This window comes from Schistocerca cancellata, chromosome 2 (genome assembly GCF_023864275.1).
Source record: "Schistocerca cancellata isolate TAMUIC-IGC-003103 chromosome 2, iqSchCanc2.1, whole genome shotgun sequence".
Lineage (NCBI taxonomy): Eukaryota > Metazoa > Arthropoda > Insecta > Orthoptera > Acrididae > Schistocerca > Schistocerca cancellata.
Window position 1 is genome coordinate 332832304 of NC_064627.1, and position 23278 is coordinate 332855581.

Below are 23278 nucleotides of genomic sequence, written 5' to 3' on the forward strand. Positions count from 1 at the left end.
GGACTCCGGCCTCCACCAAGACAATGGTCACTGGACTTATCCTAAAAGCTCCTGACGCTAGGCGAACACCACTGTGGTGCAGTGGGTCAAGTAAACGCAACGCTGAGGATGCTGCCGAACCATAAACCACTCTCCCATAGCCAAGGCAGGATTGAACAAGGGCTCTGTAGAGCTGCAGCAGCATAGAGCAATCTGCAGCCCTGTTGGTGTGACTAAGGCAGCAGAGGGCATGAGGTACTGCCAGCACTTCCGCTTAAGCTGACAGAAGTGTTCTGGTTCCAGATGAATGGTATGATGCAGACAGAAGTGCATAAACACGACTTTGCAGCCGAATACTGGAAACCGTCGGCTAAAGCCGATGACTGAACCTTGTGGATGGCTCCCTGTAGGCACTGCTCAGCAACACCAGTACTGGTGGAGCAGTACGAAATGCAGAAATCTGTCTGCATACAGAGAAGGTGAGGCGGATGGTCCTACAGCAGCTGCTAGACCATTAATGGCCACTAAAAAAAGATATACACTCAATACAGAGCCCTGCGGGACCCCATTCTCCTGGATATGGGAGGAACTATGGGAAGCATCAACTTCGACATGGAAAGTACGAAGCGACAGGAAATTATGGATACAAATTAGGAGCAGGTCTTGGAGACCCCACTTGTATAATGTGGCAAGGATCTGATATCACCAGGTCATGTCATATGCTTCTCGTAAACCAAAAAAGACAGCAACCAGGTGTCAGCATCTGGAAGAGGCTGTTCGGACGGTGAACTCTAGAGACACAAGATTAGGCCTATCAGTGGGAGATCGACCCTGGTGGAAGCTTCCCTGACATGGAGCCAGTAGGCCATGAGACTCCAGGACCCAACCCAACTGTTGACACACTATACATTCCAGCAGCTTACAAAGAACGTTGGTGAGGCTGATGGGCCGATAACAATCCACATCAAGTAGGATTTTATTGGATTTAAGCACCAGAATGATGGTGCTCTCCCGCCACTGCGATGGAATGACGTCATCACACCAGATCCAGTTGAAGATTATGAGGAGATGTCGCTTGTAGTCAGATGAGAGATGTTTAATCATCTGACCGTGGATCCGACCTGGTAGGAGCTGTGTCGGGGCAATGTGCAAGGGCACTGAGGAGCTCCCACTCTGTAAATGGAGCATTATAGGGTTCACTGTGGCGTGTAGCGAACGAGAGGACTTCCCTTTCCATCTGCCGTTTGAGGGTGTGAAAGGCTTGCGGTGTAGTTCTTCGACACAGAGGCTCAAGCATAGTGCTCAGCAATTGCATTTGCATCGATAGCTGTTGGGAGTCTGGTACCCAAAAAGACGTCTGATCTTTGTCCAGACTGGGGAAGGTGATGTATGGCACCCAATGGTCAACACGTATCTCTCCCAGTACTCCTGCTTCCATCTTTAGATAAGCTGGCGAACGCGGGCATGGAGCCGCTTAAAGGCTTTAAGGAGCTCCAGGGAAGGGTGCCGCTTATGCCGCTGTAGAGCTCACCGACACTCCTTAATTGCCTCATCGACTTCCGGCAACCACCAAGGGACTGCCTTTCGCTGCAGGCACCCTAAAGAGCGAAGGAGATCGTATTTTGGTTGGTTGGTTGGTTGGTTTGTGAGATTAAAGGGACCAGACTGCTACGGTCATCGTTCCTTTTTTCCGAAACTGCAAACACCCACACAGAATAAAAACGAACAATGGACATGACAACAGATGACATAGGACAAGAAAGACGCAGACTGAGATGAGACAAAAGGAATTTAAAATCACATAGAGTGTGACAGTGATCGGCCGACCATAGAGACAAAAAAGGAAAAGCCAACCACCTAGAAACACACTAAAAAATAACACAGTCTAAAATTGTAGGGCAAAGGCCAGACTCATAACAAAAAAATAACACACACTCAGATTAAGTGATAAAAACCCCCTGCCCGAATAAAACGCAAAACTAAGCCTGCCATGGCAGTGTCATCTATTCAAAGGGCAGGGAGCGTATCAGGCAGCGCAAATGTCTGCCTGAGCACAGCTAAAAACGGACAGGCCAACAAAATGTGGACCACTGTCAAAGCCGCCCCGCAGTGACAGACAGGCGGGTCCTCACCACGCAGTAAATATCTGTGCGTCAGCCGGGTGTGGCCAATGCGGAGCCGACAAAGGACAAATGAGTCCCTACGAATGGCTCGCATGGATGACCGCCACACAGTCATCGTCTCCTTGACAGCACGGAGTTTATTAGGTATGGTCAGATAGTGCCATTCAGTGTCCCAAAGTGCGAAAACTTTGAGGCGTAAGACTGCTCACAAATCAGTCTCCAGAAGGCCAATGTCCAGAGTTGGTTCACTGGTGGCCTGTATGGCCAGGCGGTCAACATGTTCATTGCCTGGGATGCCGACATGACCAGGGGTCCACACAAAGACCACAGAGCGGCCGCAACAGGCAAGAGTATGGAGGGACTCCTAGACAGCCATCACCAGACAAGAGCGAGGGAAACACTGGTCGATAGCTCGTAAACCGCTCAGGGAGTCGCTACAGATAACGAAAGACTCACCTGAGCAGGAGCGGATATACTCTAGGCCACAAGAGATGGTGACCAGCTCAGCAGTGAAAACGCTGCAGCCAGCCAGCAATGAGCGTCGTTTGTAATTGTCCCTAGAGTGAGAGCATACCCGACACGACCAGCAACCATCAAACCATCAGTGTAAACAACGCCAGAGCCCTGATATGTAGCAAGGATGGAAAGAAAGCGGCGGCGGAAGGCCTCCGGAGGGACTGAGTCCTTCGGGCCCTGTGCCTCCTTCGGGCCCTGTGCCAATTCGAGCCGAAGGTAAGGGCGGGGCACACACCATGGGGGTGTATGCAGGGGAGCCTGGAAAGGAGGTGGAAGAGGGAAAACCCCAAGCCCAGACAGAAGCTCTCTGATGCAGACCGCAATCGTACAACCCGACCAGGGCTGACGTTCGGGGAGATGGACAACCGACTGAGGGAACAGGAGACGATAATTAGGATGCCCGGGCAAGCTACCAACATGTGTAGCATAAGCGGCGAGTAAACGCTGGCGCCGTAACCGCAATGGAGGGACACCTGCCTCCACAAGTATGCTGTTCACAGGGCTGGTCCAGAAAGCTCCAGTGGCAAGCCGGATCCTGCTGTGAAGGATTGGGTTCAGCATCTGCAACGCAGAATGGGATGCTGAACCATAAGCCAGGCTCCCATAATCCAGACGGGATTGGATTAACGCCTGGTAAAGCCGCAGCTCAGGGTGAACTGTGCATCGCTGGCAGAAATGCATAACGCAAGTCTTGGCAGCCAAAAACTGGAAGCCATGCGCTACAGTCCAAGACTGCGCCTTGCAGATAGCGCCCTGCAGCTGATGTTTAGCAGCTGCAATGCCAATGGAGCTATAGTAGAGGCAAAAGTTGTCAGCATACAAGGAAGCTGAGACAGATGTTCCCACCGCCGCAGCGAGCCCGTTAATTGCAATTAAAAATAGGCAGACACTTAAACAGATCCCTGTGGTACCCCGTTTTCCTGAACTCGGGTGGAACTATGGGAGGCCGCGACTTGCACGCAGAAGGTACGACGTGACAGAAAATTTCGTATGTAAATCGGCAGCAGACCCCGAAGATCCCAACTATGAAGCGTAGAGAGGATGTGATGGCACCATTTCGTATCGTACGCCTTCCACATGTCAAAAAAAGACAGCGATGAGGTGCTGATGGCATGGAAAGGCCGTATGGATGGCTGACTCCAGGCTCACCAGATTATCGGTGGCAGAGCGGCCTTTACGGAACCCACCCTGAGACGAAGCCAGAAGACCCCGAGACTCGAGTACCCAACTCAACCGCTGGCTCACCATGCGTTCAAGCAACTTGCAAAGAACATTGCTGAGGCTAAGGGGGCGATAGCTGTCCACCTCCAATGGGTTCTTGCCAGGTTTCAAAACGGGGATAACAATGCTATCCCGTCATTGCGACGGAAACTCACCCTTGACCCAGATACGGTTGTAAAGGTCGAGGAGGCGTCGCTGGCAATCCCCTGAGAGGTGCGTCAGCATCTGACAGTGGATGCGATCTGGACCAGGAGCTGTATCAGGGCAAGCGGCTAAGGCACTGTGGAATTCCCACTCACTGAATGGAACATCGTAGGATTCAGGGTGGTGGGTGTGAAATGAAAGGCTCCAACGTTCCAACCGCTCTTTAATGGAGCGGAAGGCCAGTGGGTAATTCACAGAAGCGGAACTGAGAGCAAAATGGTCTGCTAAGTGGTCTGCAATTATATCGGAGTCAGTACAAACTGCTCCATTCAGTGACAGCGCAAGGATGCTGACAGCACTCCTGCTTGTGTTGGTGAATAATGTGGTGGGCCCGTGCACGGAGCTGTTTAAAGGCAATGAGGTTTTCTAATGAGGGATGCAGCTTATGGCACTGGAGCGCCCGCCTGCGATCTTTAATTGCCTCGGCGATCGCAGGCGACCACCAAGGTGCTGTCCTCCACCGAGGGGACCCAGAAGAACAGGGAATGGCAGATTCTGCGGCAGTAACGATGCCGGTGGTGACCGAGTGAACCACCGCACCAATGGCTTCATTAGAATGAGGCTCAATAACGACAATGGACGAGAACAAGTCCCAGTCAGCCTTATTCATAGCCCATCTGCAAGGGCGCCCAGAAGAGTGACGCTGTGGCAGTGACAGAAAGATCGGAAAGTGGTCACTACCATACAGGTCATCATGCACACTCCATTGGACAGACGGTAAGAGGCTATGGCTGCAGAAAGAAAGGTCTATGGCTGAGTACGTGCCATGCGCCACACTGAAATGTGTGAAGGCACTATCATTTAAAATGGAAAGGTCGAGCTGTGCCAATAAACGCTCAATGGTGTTGCCTCTGCCCGTTGCCGCTGACCTACCCCACAGAGGTTTATGGGCATTGAAGTCGCCAAGTAACAGGAAAGGTGGCGGCAATTGGGCTATCAGCGCAGCCAGGACGTGCTGCAGGGCATCACCATCCGGTGGAAGATACAGGCTACAGACAGTAACAGCCTGAGGTGTCAACACCCGAACAGCGACAGCCTCTAAAGGTGTTTGTAGAGGGACACACTCACCGTGAAGGGAGTGAAGGACATAGATGCAGACACCACCAGATACCCTTTCATAAGCTGCTCGGTTCTTATAATAACCCGATAGCCACGGAGGGCGGGGGTTCGCATCGCTGGAAACCAAGTTTCTTGAAGAGCAATGCAGAAGAAAGGGTGAAGGCTGAGAAGTTGTCGGAGCTCAGCAAGATGGTGGAAGAAACCACTGCAGTTCCACTATGAGGCAAATTACGTTGCTGGGTCACCTGCTGCCACCGATCGAGTACCGACAGGAGTGACATCCATCACGTCCAAGGGACCGGCAAGATCGAGGTCCTCAGTGGACGCAAGAATCTCCACCTCATCCTCAGACGCAGAGCTTGTAGGTAGCGGTGGAGTAGGTGCCACCGCAAGTGCCTTGGTCTTATGGGTCTTCAATTTCGCTTTCTCGTGCTGTTCCTTTGGTTGCCCTTGCTGGGAGGGCTTTTTTGAGTCAGTCTCCAGGACCGAAGATGATCGCGAAGCTCGACGACCAGCGACCTGTCGCTTCTTCAGCCACTGGTGGGTGTCTGCTGTGCCGCTGGTAGGAACCTGGGAAGGGAGTGACCCAAGGGATCCCTTCCGAGCAAGAGAAGCCGAAGAAGACTTGTGCTTCTCCAACTTAGAAGTGGGAACTGGTGTCCCCGATGGTTGAGGGGGTGCTGCTCCCAAGGTAGGTGGTGAGGGAGCAACAGAGAGAGAAGTGGCCCCCACCGTCAAGGGGGCAGGTGTGGTCCTCTGGCTCAGACAGCTGACGGTATGTGGTGCAACTATGGGAACTGTAGCGGGAGTGACAGCGGCGGCATAAGATGACGTCATACGTACTGGATGGAGGCGTTCAAATTTCCGCTTAGCCTCAGTGTAGGTCAGATGATCCAGGGTCTTGTACTCCGTTATTTTCTGTTCTTTCTGTAGAATCTTACAGTCCACCGAGCAAGGGGGATGGTGCTCTCCGCAGTTGACACAGATGGGAGGCGGGACACATGGAGTATCAGGATGTGGTGGTCGACCACAATTTCGACATATGAGGCTGGAAGCACATTGGGAGGGCATATGGTCGAACTTCCAACACTTTAAGCACCGCATTGGGGGAAGGATATATGGCTTGACATCACAACGGTAGACCATCACCTTGACCTTCTCAGGTAATGTGTCACCCTCGAAGGCCAAGATGAAGGCACCGGTGGCAACTTTATGATCCCTCGGACCCCGGTGGACGCGCCGGACGAAATGGACACCTCGTCGCTCTAAGTTGGCGCACAGCTCGTCATCAGACTGTAAAAGAAGATCTCTGTGGAAAATAATGCCCTGGACCATATTCAAGCTTTTATCTGGGGTGATAGTAACAGAAACATCCCCCAGCTTCGTACAAGTGAGCAAGGCTCGTGACTGGGCAGAGGATGCTGATTTTATCAAGACTGACCCTGACCGCATTTTGGACAAGCCCTCCACCTCCCCAAACTTGTCCTCTAAATATTCTACAAAGAACTGAGGCTTCACAGACACAAAGGATTCCCTGTCAGCTCTGATGCAGATGAAATACCATGGCAAATACATTTCGGCTGTCATTCATAGCCTTTCGTTCCTCCCACGGTGTGGCCAGGGAGGGGAACGATTTGGGGTCATACATATTAGCTTTAAAGTGAGCCCTCAAACACTTAGAGACTGCTGGTGGCTGGCCACCAGCAAGAGAAGATGTGCCACGCTTCATTGCGTTTCATCCGCCATGATGCCACCTACTCCGACCAAGGGCCCTCCCCACAGGCGCCACCCAGCCACAGCAAGGGCCACCTGGCAGGATGGCCATTGCCGGGAGTCTTGATGCCACAGGGAGATGGGCATCTACTCCTTGGCATACGTGGAGAGTTAACGGCGCAGGCATCAGTAGAGTGATCCCTGTGTTGTCAGGGGGCTACAACCAACAGGGTACATGGTGGCCTCACCACAACGGACTAGCTACCGTGCTGGATTTTAGGTGACATGTAGTCCATGGTCACCGTCAGTGCAGAAAGTTGCATTGCACATCGCATGGCGGAAAGTGCACGCAGGAACGTATACATGCCCAAGAGATGGAGAGCGGGCAGGACTGCAATGCGACGACAAATAAGCTGGCGAAAGGTCTGACCGCAAGATGGACACAATGCACCACGTAAGGCGCCGTTCTCCAATCGGCACGCTCTTCAGAAGAATGTTTAGATATGGAGGTCAAACCCGATAGGGGACCATCACATAAGGGAGAAACTTTTGAGACTCCTTTTAGTCGCCTCTTACGACAGGCAGGAATACCACAGGCCTGTTCTTACCCCTGGACCCGCAGGGATCGCATTTTGGACAAGCCCTCCATCTACCCAAATTTGTCCTCTAAATGCTCTACAAAAAAAAAACTGTAGCTTCATCAAATCAAAGGAGTCCCCATCAGTTCTCGTACATACAAGGTACCGGGGTGAATAAGGTTCGCTGCCATCCTTAGCCTGGCATTCCCCCATGGCATGGACAGAAAGAGGAATGATTTAGTGTTGTACTTTCTTGCACTGTACTAAGACTTGGAACGCTTAGAGACTAGTGGAGTTTGATCACCTGCAAGTGATGACGTGGTATGCTTCATTGTGCGTCATCTGCCCTGATGCTACCCATTCTGACCAGGGGCCCTTCCCACAGGTGTCACCCAGCCACAGCAAAGGCCACTTGGCAGGATGGCCATTGCTGAGAGTCTCGATGCCCCAGGATGATGGGCATCTGCTCCTTGGCATACGTAGGGAGTTAACAGCGCAGGCATCAGCAGAGTGATCCACGTGTTGTCTGGGGGCTACAACCAACAGGGTACATGGTGGCCCTACCACAACGGACTGGCTACTGTGCTGGATATGAGGTGCAAAGTAGTCCATCGTTATCGTCGGTGCAAAAAGTGACACTGCATAATGCATGGTGCAAAACGCACCCAAGAAGGCATTCTCGCCCAAGAGATGGAGAATGAGTTGGACTGCAATGCCTCGATGAGAAAGTGGGCTAAAGATCTCAATTTGCGATGGATACGTTGCACCACGTAAGGCGCCCTTCCCCAATTGGCTCGCTCTTTGGGAAAATTTTAGAAGATGGATGTCAAACCCTACAGGGAACCATCACAAAGGCCGAAAGGTGAGAGACTCCTTTTAGTCACCTCTTATGACAGACAGGAATACCTCGTGCCTATTGTAACCCCAATGCCCGCAGGGGGTGGACGTATGTGATTATACACTGTGTACACAGAAGAACTTGCTTCTATTCTAACACCAGTGAATTGTGGGTTGCTGGAGGTCAGCACAGTACCATCTCTTGTGAATCCTGCCTCATCTGTCAATAAAATCTTGGATGTGAACAGTGGAACTGCAGCACACTTCTGCAACAGCTACTGGCAGAACCGCCATCTGACAAGATTATCTGCAGCCTAAGGGCCGGAACACACCGTAGATGATATGGTTACAGCAATTGTTCATGAAGTAGCCCTGACACGAGAGTGAGACAAGCCTTCTGCTACTGATAATCGTTGCACACTGGTCTCAGGGTCTTCTTCCGCCGAACATAGCATGTGCTCCTCCATGTCAGGTGTACAGACTGTGTGGGGCCTTCCACTGTCGTCTTCCGCGGTGCAAGGGTACCTGTGTACCCCAGACCCTGGAGAAGTCTGCCAAACAGCTTATCACAGGGCACTCTGCATGTGAATATGTTTCAACATAGAGGGCACAGGCTTGCAGGCTATGTCCATTTCCTAAACCACAGCAGAACAACATATCCACAGCAGGATACCATATTCACACACTTCATTTGTCAAGTAGTAAGCTTCCATTGCTACCAAGTGGTGGAAGAGAGAAAATGTAAATGTACTACACCATTAGAACAAACAAACAGCACAATAACAGAATAAGTAAAGCTATGCATGAAAGAAGGTAAAACACCACGATATGTACCCAGGGTTGATAATACCGTACAATAAGGCGCACAAACATGACGAAAACTAATGTAGCCTACAGCACAACTCTAACCACACAACTGACTGCAGACCGCCTAATGGTAGGCAGAGTGCTGTGAATAAGACGTCATAATACTCGGCCAACACATTTGACGGAGTACCAATAAAATGACTGTGCTATAATATTCACAACCAAGTGCCGTATAGACCTTCCTATAAACACACGTTCATCTCAAAAAGTATGTGTTTCTGGATCCATGTTTATTGGACCTTTTTTTTCTTGTTTTGATGAGTAATATCACCTCCCAAAGTATTCGGCACGTTTTTTGAACACCTTGTATACACTTTAAATAAATATTGGCAGTGTTATGTTCTCGGTGTGTTCACACATCTATGAAATTACATGCTACATCATCATTACATCAAGATATCATTATGTTCCGTTGATTAATGTAACCCCTTGAAATCTCTGGAGAGGTGACTTTTGGGTCTGGTATTATATTCATGCTTTCATGCTTTCCATTATTTTCTGTGAAAAGAGAAGTATCAGTACCAGTAAAGGACATTAATGAATAGTAGTTCTGAAAATACAATTTTGTTGAAAATGTTTCTGCGTGATTTTCTAGAATTAACTTCATATAAGACTGTTGTACACAGCTATACTAGGAGAATACCTCCTTACGCGACTGTTGTACACAGCTGTATTCTGGAAAATACAATGTCTGAAGCTTAAATTTCTCCGGAAAATTATTTCAGAACTCATTAGTGAATGGAAATACGTAGAATAAACTAGTTCCTTCATTTTTGAAGCACATATAGCAGTAATTATTTGCAGCAAACACAGATGAACCACAGTAATCAATTCTACACACTGGATTTTCCAACTGAGGTTATGATTTAAAGATGGTCCCAAAAACTTAACACTTTACACTCCTTGCATTTCATTGTTTGAGAAACCTATCTTTATAGTTTGTTGAGTTCTATGAGAAGTTCTGAACTGTATGTTCTGACTATTGTCAAAACATTCAATCAATACTGTTAAGTTTAAAGGCTTATCAATAATGCTCCAATCACATAATATTGGATATTTTCTTGCACTTACACACAGCAAGTTAATTTTTGCCAGTCAGTCTGTCTACACTTCTAAAGAAGTGAGAATTTCTCACAATTCTGCGAGGCTACTCAAACCATTATCATATCTGTGTTTTGTAAACTTTCATCCCATATTTAGGAAGTATTTATCCAGGAGACAGAAGGTTTAAACTCTGACTGCAACCCTATGCATGTGTTCACCCCTGGTAGCTGAGTGGTCAGTGTGACAGAATGTCAGTCCTAAGGGCCCAGGATCAATTCCCAGCTGGCTCAGATATTTTCTCCGCTCAGGGACTGGGTGTTGTTTTGTCCTAATCATCATCATTTCATCCCCATCGACGTGCAAGTCACCAAAGTGACATAAAATCGAAAGACTTGCACCCAGTGAACCGTCTACCCGACGGAGGGTCCTAGTCACACGACATTCACCATTTACCCTATGCACGGCATGTCACATTCAAGATACAGCTGCTGTTTGTCCTGTATATTGAAGTCTGCTTAGCTTTTGTACCAAATATCAGAGTTAACCAATTTTTATTGATGTTTTGGCCCATAGTAACCATTCTTGTTGCAACTGAAAACTGCTTGCTACACTCATATTCTCAGCTTCTGATGTCATATAACTTAGGTGTATTCATAAAATTTATTCCTGTTTGCTACCAAATTATTGAAGGTAATTGCAAAATAATATGTTTAGTGTTACTTCATGCATTGTTTTTACTAGTGGTAGGAAAAGTGTCATACTTTGGGCTGATATTTGTGAAGTTAAACTAATTTTCTACTTATTTTTACTTAACCAACATACTTCTGTGGCATCTAGCTTAGGGTGCCATGAAATGAAGCTGCAACATTTTAAGCAATTTTCATGGACTGTAAAAATAATAATAATAATAAAATTTTATTGGCATTTAGCTCACTGTAGCAAGAGACAAAGTCAAGAGCATACATTTCTCAACGTACTTTACTTTGCATGATATGGGTGAAGGTAGAAACCACTTGTTACAAAGCAATACTTTCATATTCAAAAAATTCATCAACAGCATACAAAGGATTTTTTACTAGTAGAGCATACAATTTGGTTTTAAAAATATTTACTGGTCATCATCATCATCATCATTTAAGACTGATTATGCCTTTCAGCGTTCAGTCTGGAGCATAGCCCCCCCCCCCCCCCCTTATACAGTTCCTCCATGATCCCCTATTCAGTGCTAACATTGGTGCCTCTTCTGATGTTAAACCTATTACTTCAAAATCATTCTTAATATTTACTGGTAATTCTCTAAAATTTTGTTTACTTAAACATCATTAGTACAAGGACTAGGCAGGAGTTCTGATAATGTGGCATGTCTCCACATGTTCTATTTCTAAAATTATAGCTAAGAATATAACTTCTGAATATAAATTTTGGAACGTTGTTTCTAATTACAACAGAACATTATAAATGAATAGGTTCACTACTGCCAGACATTGCAGTTTAATGAACAAAGGATTACACTGTTCCATTTTACCGGAATCAGTAATTATTCTTAATACTTTCTTCTGCAAGAGTAAAATGTCATTTAGGTGACAGCTACTACCCTGCAATAAAATTCCAAGTGATGCAAGGCTTTGGAACATGTCTTTAAATGTATAATTAAATAAATAACTCTTGAAAGTCTACCTGATATATTTTTTGATGTGTGGTTTCCAGCTCAATTTGTTGTCAATAGGAACACTTAAAAATTTAACAGTTTCTAATTCATGGTGGTTAGGGATCTCCTCAAGCTTTTAATTTCATTTGGCAAAAAAACCATTTGCTCTGAACCATAATGAATATTGAGCAAGGGTATTTTCAGTCTATGTCTTCAGTGTGGTTAGATATGAGCTTGTTTCATTGGGATACAATATTTTATGTTAATACATGAATAAAGGCAGATGATTAATCATTAACAGAAACAATAAAGGTCAAAGCACTGACACTTGTGGCACTCCAGACCTCACATAAACCAAATTTAACTTCTCTCTACCAATGCACACAACTTGCTGGTGGTTCTCTAGTAAAGATTTAAACATATTTACACTGTTGACATCAATACCATAACAGAGTAGCTTATTCAACAAAGCATTATGCTCTACACAACCAAAAGGTCACAAAACATAGCCTGGGCATAGCCCCTAGCCATGAAGACATCTAAGACAAATTGTACAGGGGAATACATTGTGTCATTTGTGGATTTACATTTCCTAAATCCAAATTGTTTATCGCTGATTCTATTTGATTTGCCCAAGTAAACTCTAACTTGATGATACATTCAAAAATTTCAGAAAAAAAGGAGTTACGGATATGGGCCTATAGCTAGTGGAGCAGTTCTTTCCACCCTTTTTATATATGGGCAGTCAATATCCTATGTCACCACAATACATAAAAAATCAAGTGGAAGGCAGCTATTACAGAATAATGAAAGCAGCTGAAGCTAACTTAATAACAAGATACTTTATATACTTGGTAAACAGAGGAAGTCCAGCTGAAGTATTTGGAATTCTGTAGTAGGCCTACTGATGTTAACACATATGGCAACACAATAATGGATGATCAGTTTGACTGCTCATCTTCCTAAATTGCTTACTAGACCAATAACAATGCTGAACAAATTGTATCTCAAATAAATGGTTCAAATGGCTCTGAGCACTATGGGACTTAACATCTATGGTCATCAGTCCCCAATTGTATCTCAGATATTGAATTACGTTTTCCGTTACAGAATGGGCACATGGCAACTGTGTCCCACATAAGCATGTTACCTAGGTGAAACAATATCCAATGGTTTCACAAACGTAAATTTATTTTGTGGTAAAAGTTACGTATTGCATCCTCCCCCCTCCAAGCACTTCCAATATGGAGAGGATGTAAACATTTGGCCTCACTACCAATCAGTTTGTCACAACAACCACATTTTCTGCTTTCACATTCGTTGGCTTCACCAACCCACAATCAAACTGTTACTTTCCAAGCTAATCTGGTATACACGAAGTAGAATCAAACAGTCGTGAAGCACTTCTAAAAAATTAGGAATATTACGCACGTAATTTTCATTCAAATGATGATATATGCTACTGACTTGTGAGGGCAGCAATTAAAAGCGAATGCTCTAAAGTAAAACTGTGGTTTTTATTTCAAATATTATTCGTTGTCCTATGAGGCATGTTGTATAGATTTCGATACTTCTAAGCTTTGCTTATTAGGCTTTAGGATTACATTAGACATTTACAACACTTATCAGATAAACGGATGGCCAAAAATTGCAGTGAGAAAAATAATCAAGCGCTCGTCAAAGCGTTACGTAAAAGAATAAGGACAAAAAGAACTTAGGCAATCAGACTCGAATGCAGCAATATGAAAGCGGTGTGATATAAAAAGTAATTTCTCAAAAATGGACCACCCGGTACATACACATTTGGGCAAAGTTAGTAACATTGTTTAGGTTATTACTGTTCAAATTTAGGATCACAGCATTATTACTAAATGCATATAATAACTAACATCCACAGCAGAACAATGTTCGGGTGTTTACACAGTCTTATATAAATATTTTCCTTTCCTCATTTCTTACAAGCTCCTTGGTACAAATTCAAGGATAGTGAAAATCAGGCTGATTTGCTGTTTCCGTACGAAACGTAGAAAATGTGCTAATAACAGTGTCGTTCCACGAAAGCATACCATATGATTACTGTTGACAACAGTAGCAGACGTATGAAACAGATAATGGAAAGAACATCTTGTTAATTAAGAATATGGTAACTCACCGTTTCGGCACCTGACGGCTGAGACCCTTCATTTGGCCCACCAAGAACAGATTTTAAGCCGCTTTTTAGGAAATCCATGGCATTTAAATTTCACACTCTCGCATGTACATGTCACACGTACACCGACTACAAGCCTCCAAAGCACTTCCAAACGGTGTTCACAGATATGTCAATAGTAAACATATAACACCTGCGATCAAGAGTGAGATTTTATTTATTTATCTAGAAAACATGCAACACACACACACACACACACACACACACACACACACTGAATATATTTCAGTAAATATGCGATTTTTTTTAACTTTCTTCACAAAAGAGCTATTTGCACTAGCACATTTCGCATTTCCCGGTTTCAAGTTTCTTATATTTCGTGTTTTGAAAATTTTGTTACAGAAACGAAAAATGTGGCCTCTGCCGGTTTAATAAGTTTTCGTAGACCATTAAATTGCAACAAAAATTGCTTTTTTTACCAGCTACAAAACTCTGTTCCACTTACGAAAGCTCCTGTAACAGTGTAGTGTATTTGTAACAGAATAAACAATATGTACGGTCGAAAAAATACGCGACACAGCTATGTTTCCAGTTATCCATGTTTCAAGGGCCACATAACTAATATACCTCCATGTATTTTGACTGAACACCGTAAAGTGTACCGGTACTTTTATTCCCAGAGACAACTCGGCAATTGGTTAAAATGGGGCCAATACACAGATAAATTAATCAGGAAGCTCGCTTCAAGCTTCAACATGTTTTGCACTCTTTTGTGTTGTAGACAGCTAACTTGCTTTGCCTGTGTTTTACCGGAAGTTTCTAGGGCACTGCAACGAACATAAACAAATTATTCAGTCAGCAAAAACAAGCGTCTCGAGCACACTGCATACGGTAAATAACTACACGTCTTGCTGATGGCTCTACAACAATCCAGCAAAAAATTGTCAAGCCCTTTAAATATAAAAAAATGAAAAACAACACTTTTTATCCGATAAACCATAATCAAGAACTGAAGGTTACTGTTAGTTGTATGAAAACTTGTAATGTCTGTTATTACGAATGACAAATGTTATACTGTAATAAACGTTAATGTGGTCATGTAGTTAGGTAAACAGCAGGTAACTAACATAACTGAGGTAGAAGAAATTCTTTTTATAAAGAAGTGTGTTTGTTGTTAAACGTGCTAAACTTAGTTTGAATGAACATAAGTAGTTAATTGTTGGTTAACGATATTTAATTATTAATGCATTTTCTAACAGCTGCTCCCCTTTGTTAATGAACACATTGACTTCTTCCTCATCCTTGAAAATTCCCCTTGATGCCGAGATACCATGATGGATGAATGAAATAAAAACCCAGATTTAATAATACAATATATTCTGGATGATCGGTTAGAGTATTAAAATGATAGTCGCAGTTCTTATAGCTTTTTATCTGGGACATGTTTACTACATATATATTTTTAAGCACCTTGGATTCCCTGAATCTATCAAATTTTGTATGCACAGTCCATTTCCAAATTTAAATACACCACATTAGAAGCGGCGCCTCTTCTTCATTGGTTAAGGAACAAACGTCCTATGATTGGTTGACATTACGACCAATGAAAGACGCTTCTCGAAATCAGCTGACAGAGTGCTCTTGCGCCGGCTGCAAACTCGTTGACAGTGACAGTTCTTGGCAGAGTTGTTATGCCGGCTTCGTAGGATGCGGACGTAGTTTAGAGTTATACTCTTATGTAGTTTTTGTCTTGCCGTCGTTGATGAGTTTTACTTGTTTTAGTCTTTGGCTTAACTGTAAACAAATCAGTCCTTTAGGCCCTTTTAATCTTTTAAATTATCTGTGTAAAATAACGAAACCTTCCGTTCACATTCCTGTATAATTTAAAACAGAAAGGCGCACTTTTAACGAAATATCATGAATGGTAACATGGAGAGAGTTTTAGAAGACACGCAGAATCGTCCGTCCAAGTTACAGGAAGTGTTCAGCAAAATATCGGATATTTGGCATCAAAGTTCGAGGAGTAAAGAAGTGTTCTCGTCGGAAGTTATAGAATCGGTTTTACCGGAGCGGTTTAACATTCCTATAAATGTTGGTAAGTATTTCTACATTGAATTATGTAATGAATGAAGCTATTGCAGTTAAAATAACGATTGCTCTTTGTCAGTTGGGAATCGAGAGTACGATGGAGAGTCCGAAGAAGAAATTAGTGCTTTGGCACACAAGCTGGAAGAGGAGCTACGGATTGGAAAACAGCGATCATTGCCAAGTGAAATTAGATTTTTACTGCCAGAAGATTTACTAAAATGTATTTCGAGAGATATATTGGCAATGGCAGATTCCGAGCCTTGTGGACTCAGGTATTGTTGAATTTTCATTGCACTTCTGTTAAATCCTTTTTTTCCCGTAATTGTATTATATTTTGTTTGGTGCAGTAAATCTCACGTATACGGTAATAACAGCTGGATAAAATCTGCACTAAGACGCATCAACAATTGATGTGACGGAAGGTTTTTTGCATTGTCTAATCGCGTGAAAACAGCGAGAAAATGAGCCCACCTTTGTTTTTCTAGGGGCTGCACAATGTTCTTAAATTTCGAGGGTGAGAATGAATGTAGAAGACTGAGATCATTTAAATATGACGACAGTACTGTATCTACGTTCGAGCTATTCCTGATGCTGAAACAAGATAAAAATACGTGGAATTCTATTTTACCGGAGTTTCTCAAGTAAGTAAAATATATTTTACTATAATTTTCAGACTATACCCTATAAAGTTTGTAATTTGTGTACGACATGTACCGATAAAAAAGTCACTTCTGTGATTGTGTAAAGTTTCCTTGTGAGACAAAACTGTAAGTTAAGACACTAGTTTTCATTTTTGTGAATCGACGGGTGTGAAAGAAGTTGACAAACCACCACAGATTTTTTTTTTATTGTTTGAATTATTAGCTCCTCTACAAACGGGATATCCTCTGCAGGTTTGGATGGTAATCAAAGCATACAACATTAGATAAACTTCATCACAAAACTAGTCTTAGCAAGATTTCAACGAATTCTTACTGTTCCGCACCACTCTCCAACTGCTGAAAGTTGGATGCACTAAGTTTATTGCTAGCTCATTTAATGGGTGTATGTTGTGTTTGGGTTGGGAATGTCTCATGTAATGCAAAAGAAAGCAGTTTATACATACTAATACTGCTTTTGCCTTTATTGGTGATACATGATCCTTTTAGCACATGTGCTTTGCATCCTGTACCTGGCAGTGAGAGTGCATCCAACTTGTAGCATTAAGTTTAGTGGTGCTGATAGTAACTTTCAGCTCATAATGGTTGCCATGAGTATAATAAATGTGACTTAGCATTTTAGGGTATAAGTTATTTTGTTGTATCTGCTATTAATTGTAATTTCCACCTACATATCTGAAGATCCACTCATTTGTTGAGTGAAATTAGTAATAAAATGAACAAGTGACACTTGGTGGTTTGTCTATACATTAATGTTTATAGGTGTTACTTCATTGATGGAACAGTGATAATGGCAGTAAAAATTTGAGGGCACTTATCTGAGTACCAATTATGTGGGTCGACTCTAAGCATAAACTTGATATTGGGAAGTTCACATTCTTTGAATATTAGGATGGGAAAACTTGAATCAAGAATGTCAGTTCATTTGTGTGATTGCATCATGATACTACTACTGACCTTTCAGCAATTTCATTCTTTCATGCTATCATTCATTTATTCAGGGATCATCTTACAGTGATACAGTATCTGTGATTGTACAATGAAAATAGCTCAAAAATACACACACACACACACACACACACACACACACACACACACACACACACACACACACACACACACAGAGAGAGAGAGAGTATAAATATGCCTTAAGAGGATAGGGCAGGTTGTCAGCCATGGACTTGATTAACCATCCCAGCATTTTCCTGTCTCTTGGGAAAACTCCAGAAAACCTAAATTGGGTTGGCTGGACAGGACAGAGCTCCAGCCTACCGAATGTCAGTGGTCTGAATAACTGCACTACCTCTTTAGGTTGGTCTTTGTGGTGCAATGTTCTTTCAGATAAACATAGTTTCTCTTATTTGATGTGAATAGAGTTCCTGCTGATGACCCTGGAACCATGAACAGGCTGCTTCATCCATCGACCTGACTACTATCAATTTTGGAAATGTACTCCAATCCATTAACATGCCAGTATTCCCTGCATCTGCTTGAAAAACTGAATCCGTAAACCCCATGATGAGTGGCGCTGAACTCCAGGAGAGTGGCGAGGCATTACTATTGTGGTCTGTAGATTTCGGCACATAATTTTCTTGTAAAAGTATTAAGACATGTGTCGACAAGCAAGTAACTTCTGCAAGCACTTCCCAGGGTGTTAGGACAGAACTTGTGTGCTAGTTTACATGTGCAAGTAACTTCGACAAGCTAATTCCAGGAACTTGTAGCAAGTATTTGAAGTCTCTCCACTAAAGTTTTGAGGTAGGCAAATGGAAGTTAAGTGTTGTGATTAAAATTATATCAGCTGCCACTTGTATCGGAGGACTTTGTTCAGATTGAAAACTGAGAATGCCCTATGGTAATTTTGGACATCTCTTGTATTGTACAAACAAATGTCTGAAAAAGACTTTAAAAACTTAGTAAGCTATACCACAAACAAATGGTTTTAAATTGCTGTTAGATCTTAGCACATGGTATTTGTGCTTATTAGAAATGTAGTGCATTTACATCCATCTTAACATTTAAAATATCAGCTAAAATTTAAAGATGGCAATACTGCCATTCTGCTTCTTCTGGTGGGCATTTACAGTATTGTGTTGTGACAGTGTAATGTAATTATATCCCCTTTCATCATTAACCACTGTTGAGTGCTTTGATCATGTAGTGTGCTTTACATATGTTTTAGCCACCTTCTTAACGAACTTCAGTAATTCTTTTCCTCTCCTTTGACAATTTTAGTTCTGTTCCCTCATAGGAAACATTTTATTTTTGTTTTTCTGTGGTAAATGTAAGTTCAAACTGGATCTTATTTCATGATTATGTAGAGAATAATAAGTGATATATTAATAAGGTTTTCTGATATACACAAAAAATTGCTAGGTTTCCTCATTTGATGCAGTAAGGGTGCCTACTTTTAAAAGTTCTTTACACTGGGGCTGACTAAAACTACTTACTCTTAGGGTCCTTCTGTGCAATTTAAAAATTGTCCATCTTTTACACCTTTGATCCCTAGAAAAGAATCACGTAGGTAAGAATTGTGTACATAAGAACAGTGTCACCCAAAGACAGCAGGTATTCTTCATAGTGAGATGTACCTCACACCCAGAAGAATCTGATAAGGACTTTGGGTATGAACATCTACTTTTATACAAGTGGATTTTGATTTCCCTTACGGTTTTGTTAAAAGTTAGACTGTTAGATAAGCAATCCATTGTAAATTTGCATTAACATTTCACAGTTGGCTTTGCTGCTCAAGTAGATAGTTTACATTTAAGTGTGAAAGTATTTTGTTTAAAGTGAGAATACTATAGATAAATGGAAGCTGTTGTAAAAGCTGAATCTGAAGCAGAACACATTAGATTTATTAACCCTGTTGCAAACGCAGATGAAGCTGCAATCTTTTAAGAGCACAATATTTTGACTAAACAATTTACTTTTGCTATTTCTGGAAAAATAGATCAGAAATATAAAAAAAATGTATTTTGGTTTGCTTTCAGAAGGATGACAAGGAGCAATACAGTTGTGATAAGCCGTGCCTACACTCTTAAAAAGAAAAAATTGTATCGATCCTACAATGAATAAACCATACTTAATGGCTGGACCATAATAGAAGACTGACTGCTCTGAGAAGTATCCAAATAGTAGCAGCTTCATAGCCATTCAGTATGTTGTAAATTTTGTATTGGTTCTGTGTATATAAATTTAGTCCATAACAGGGTAGTAACTGTTTAAAGCAGTCTGATGTACCTGTTCATTTAACTGCCATTATATTTGTGGCTGGATTAACTTGTAAAAGTTGTGCAATATTTTTGTGATGTTGGCTTACATCTGTATATTTGTATATAATACTATGCCAACAAGGATTTAACTATCCTGGATATTGTGATATTTCTATTAAATGTTGAATGTTGGTATCAACAGTATTTTCATAATTGAATGTATTTTCTGGATCTGATTTAAAGCTTCATTTAATGAAGTCGCAGAAGGTTAAATTGTACAGGTTAATGGCAGCAGTAATAAGAACAATATTTTAACTGCATTTTCTTGCAGTACATTATTAATAAAACAATGATCTGAATGTCAATATACTTACTGAATGTTTGCTGTCATTCTGACTGATTTCATTATTTAGACTGACTTTGATTTAGCTATAATACTGTCATGCAGTTTGTATGGGAATGTGAAACTGTGAAGGGAACTCATTATAGCTCTCAAATGTTGTGCATTGTTGTCTGTAGTTTTAAATTCCTTTTTATGAGGATATGTTTTATCACATTTCATCCAATTTTTGTACTTTTGTAATTCAGTTTCAAGCAAAATAAATTTGTGCATATTTGTTCCATCTCAAATTAGAGTAATTTGGGCAGTAGTTCTACACCAACCATACCCATTCCTCATTAAAATTACTCTGTATTTTACAGAATATGTTTGGGCTGTTGGCTTGCATTCAGATCTGTTACTTCGTCAATGGTACAGTGTGTAATTTTCCATTGACATGCTTTTTCAGTTTTGTGTGTGAATGTTTAATGCTGCATTTTTTGTGTATACCATACTCTTGCAGTTGCAGTATGCAGAGGCATACTGTAACTGCAACTATGGATGTCTGCAATTGTGGTTAGATGTTTTGTAAAATGAATAAAGACATACTGAATGACCATGGTGACATATACTGCACTTTTACTAGCACTTTGAACACTGGTATGAAACTTACTATTTGCAGGAAACTGAGCAGTACCCTCATAAGAAAATTTAAGCAGAATTAAAATATCGAAAGTTTCCATTGTTTATGGAACTGCAAGATTGCCTTTGTATAATGAACTCGCCATAGGCTGCAGTTAAATGACATTGCATTTTATAACCTATCACAATAAAATTGAAGCTCATTTAACTGAAGTCCCAGGCAAATTTGTTATTCAATTGAACAGCATTAGTTTGTGTCATTGAGTCATATAAAGAGCACATTAAAGCAAAAATTCTGGCTCTAAGCAATTTTAATCATTTTATTTGGAAAGTAAAAACTATTCCAAGGATACTGACAGGCAGTGTTCGCACACTTCTTTGCTCATTTAATCTCATTACTCACATGCAGTGCAGGCTGAATTTAGTGTGTAGTTACTGTCACCCACTCCTGGTTCTCATAAATTTGAAATATGTATTAGCTATTTATTTATATTTGGTCCTGTGACATCTTGTGTCGATGTAGAAGGCAAAATTTAAAGCAGAGATAAACATTACAAATTTTTACATAAGGACAACACAGAAATTAACCATGGTTTCAGATTCTCAGTACATTTACATGTATGTTATCTCGAATAGTTTGTGATTTTTAGCATAGAAACTTTCAAATGCTGGGTACATTTTTTTACTTTTCAATACACCGAAACCTTTCAGAGAGTACTGCAAACTCTGCAAATTTTTTGCATCTATAGTACAATAAGTATTACTGATTGCAACTTGTCAGAAGGGCTTTTATGCTCATTAACTAGTTGACCAGAAGTTGCTTTTAAGTAAACTGATGCTCCATGCACAATTGTGAACAAATAATTCAGTTGTGGTGGTTGTGGTGGTGGTGGTGGTTGTGGTGGTGGTGGTGGTGGTGGTAAGAATTGTGCTTTAACACAGACTACCATGAGGCAACCTGTTGCCACAGTGGAGCCCTACACCTGATGCCGTGTAACTGTGAACAGCCACAGCTGGTGCCCTGGCCTGGCAATGAAACATCTCACTATGCATGTGGCAGTCGTGTATTGTGATTGCATTATTCAGTGTGAGAGTACTCTGCCAATAGAATTTGTCACTCAGGGTGTATGTGAAAGAGCCAAGAAAAGTCCATTGGGCTATTACCAATAAAGATAAGCTGTATGGTACTAACACTGGATTTAACTCATCACAATAGCTAGTCTGGTCCCCTTGCACAAGAGGATTAGATGCAAAGTGAATGTTCAAAAAAGTTTTCATGTGTTACTCTTGATTTGATACTTTCCAAGTGAATACACTTTCAAAGCTTGGCGAATGGAGTGTTGTTTGTTTCATGGCTACTGAGACCGCACATAAAAATTAAAAACTGAATTTGTTTGAAACATTTGTAGTTCAAATTAGAGCTGATGCTAATATTTTTGCTTGATCTTCATATAACCTGTTCATGGGACGTGCCAAATGAATGGTGACACAGGAAATATATCATCCATTGTTTCAACACTATGCATCTTGTTTCCTGCGGTAGCAACCCACTGTACTCATTTCTGTGTACATGTTATTGTTGCCATTGGAATGGATTCAAACTCTCAGAATTGCCTCTCATGCTAGCAACCATTGTGTGTTGCTTAGTGGTGTAGACAGTGTGTCCTTCAGAGTTCCCCCACAGTGCTTAGCTTCTAAAATTTTAAGTTCAGGAACGCACCTCTTCAGCCATACAACACACCCCACACAAGTTATAAAGGTCACAAGTTCTGATATTTTTTTGTGTGATAAAACTTCAAAAATGAACTCATTTTTCCCACAAAATACTGTTCCAAAATTAAGGATAGTACAAGCGCTGTATATGTGGTTGTCGTAAGAATTCTGTGAAGTCAACAAATGTTTCAACCAAGAACTGCCACTCGCCACGGTGGAAATATGTCTGCACAACGACTCTTTGGGATGGGGGGGAAAAATTGGCGCGCGCGCACACACACACACACACACACACACACTTCGTTCCTGCAACAACGTTGAAGTACTTTCACCTGTCACTGTCCATTCAACGAAGATTGGCCCTGCAAGTCCTCTGACACACACATTACATTGATAACCCTGGAAGACTGACAGCTCGTTCCTCTGTAACATGGATTCTCTCTTGCCCAATACATACAATTATGGCGAGTGATGGTTCCATACAATTTAAACACCCCACCAGACCAAGTATCACCAGTCAACTGTTCATTATCGCAAATCCATTCACAAAATTAGAGGCATCTATCCGGATCGCCCTCTTTCATTGCGTGAAGCAAACTGGGAATCTAGGATTTCCACTTTGCTTGCTTTAAAATGGTGTGAACACTGGATTTGCTTATACCTGTTTCACTCGCAGCTTGCCGTATGAACCTCTTAGGGGATCT

General features: G+C 42.3%; 2 protein-coding genes across 3 annotated transcripts in view; one reads left to right on the forward strand and one right to left on the reverse strand.

The window, feature by feature from the left end:
• Positions 1–14076, reverse strand: part of LOC126161713 (general vesicular transport factor p115) — a 219572-nt gene extending 205496 nt beyond the window's left edge. For both annotated transcript variants that reach the window (XM_049917745.1, XM_049917744.1), the window contains exon 1: positions 13942–14076. In XM_049917745.1, the coding sequence (XP_049773702.1) occupies positions 13942–14019 (78 nt within the window). In that variant the 5' untranslated portion in view covers positions 14020–14076. The remainder of the gene's footprint in view (positions 1–13941) is intronic.
• Positions 14077–15597: 1521 nt separating this feature from the next.
• On the forward strand, positions 15598–20520 carry LOC126145492 (protein charybde-like). The gene is made up of 4 exons (XM_049915562.1): positions 15598–16033; positions 16106–16298; positions 16512–16667; positions 19679–20520. The coding sequence occupies exons 1-4, from the start codon at positions 15856–15858 to the stop codon at positions 19761–19763; spliced, it is 612 nt and encodes a 203-aa protein (XP_049771519.1). The 5' UTR covers positions 15598–15855; the 3' UTR covers positions 19764–20520.
• Positions 20521–23278: the final 2758 nt, after the last annotated feature.

Excerpts from the sequence above, each read along its gene's own strand:
- LOC126145492 (XM_049915562.1), top strand. The coding sequence starts at position 15,856 with ATGAATGGTAACATGGAGAGAGTTTTAGAAGACACGCAGAATCGTCCG. Across the intron at positions 16,034-16,105 it reads TAACATTCCTATAAATGTTG|TTGGGAATCGAGAGTACGAT; the intron begins GTAAGTATTTCT and ends GCTCTTTGTCAG. Across the intron at positions 16,299-16,511 it reads TCCGAGCCTTGTGGACTCAG|GGGCTGCACAATGTTCTTAA; the intron begins GTATTGTTGAAT and ends TTGTTTTTCTAG.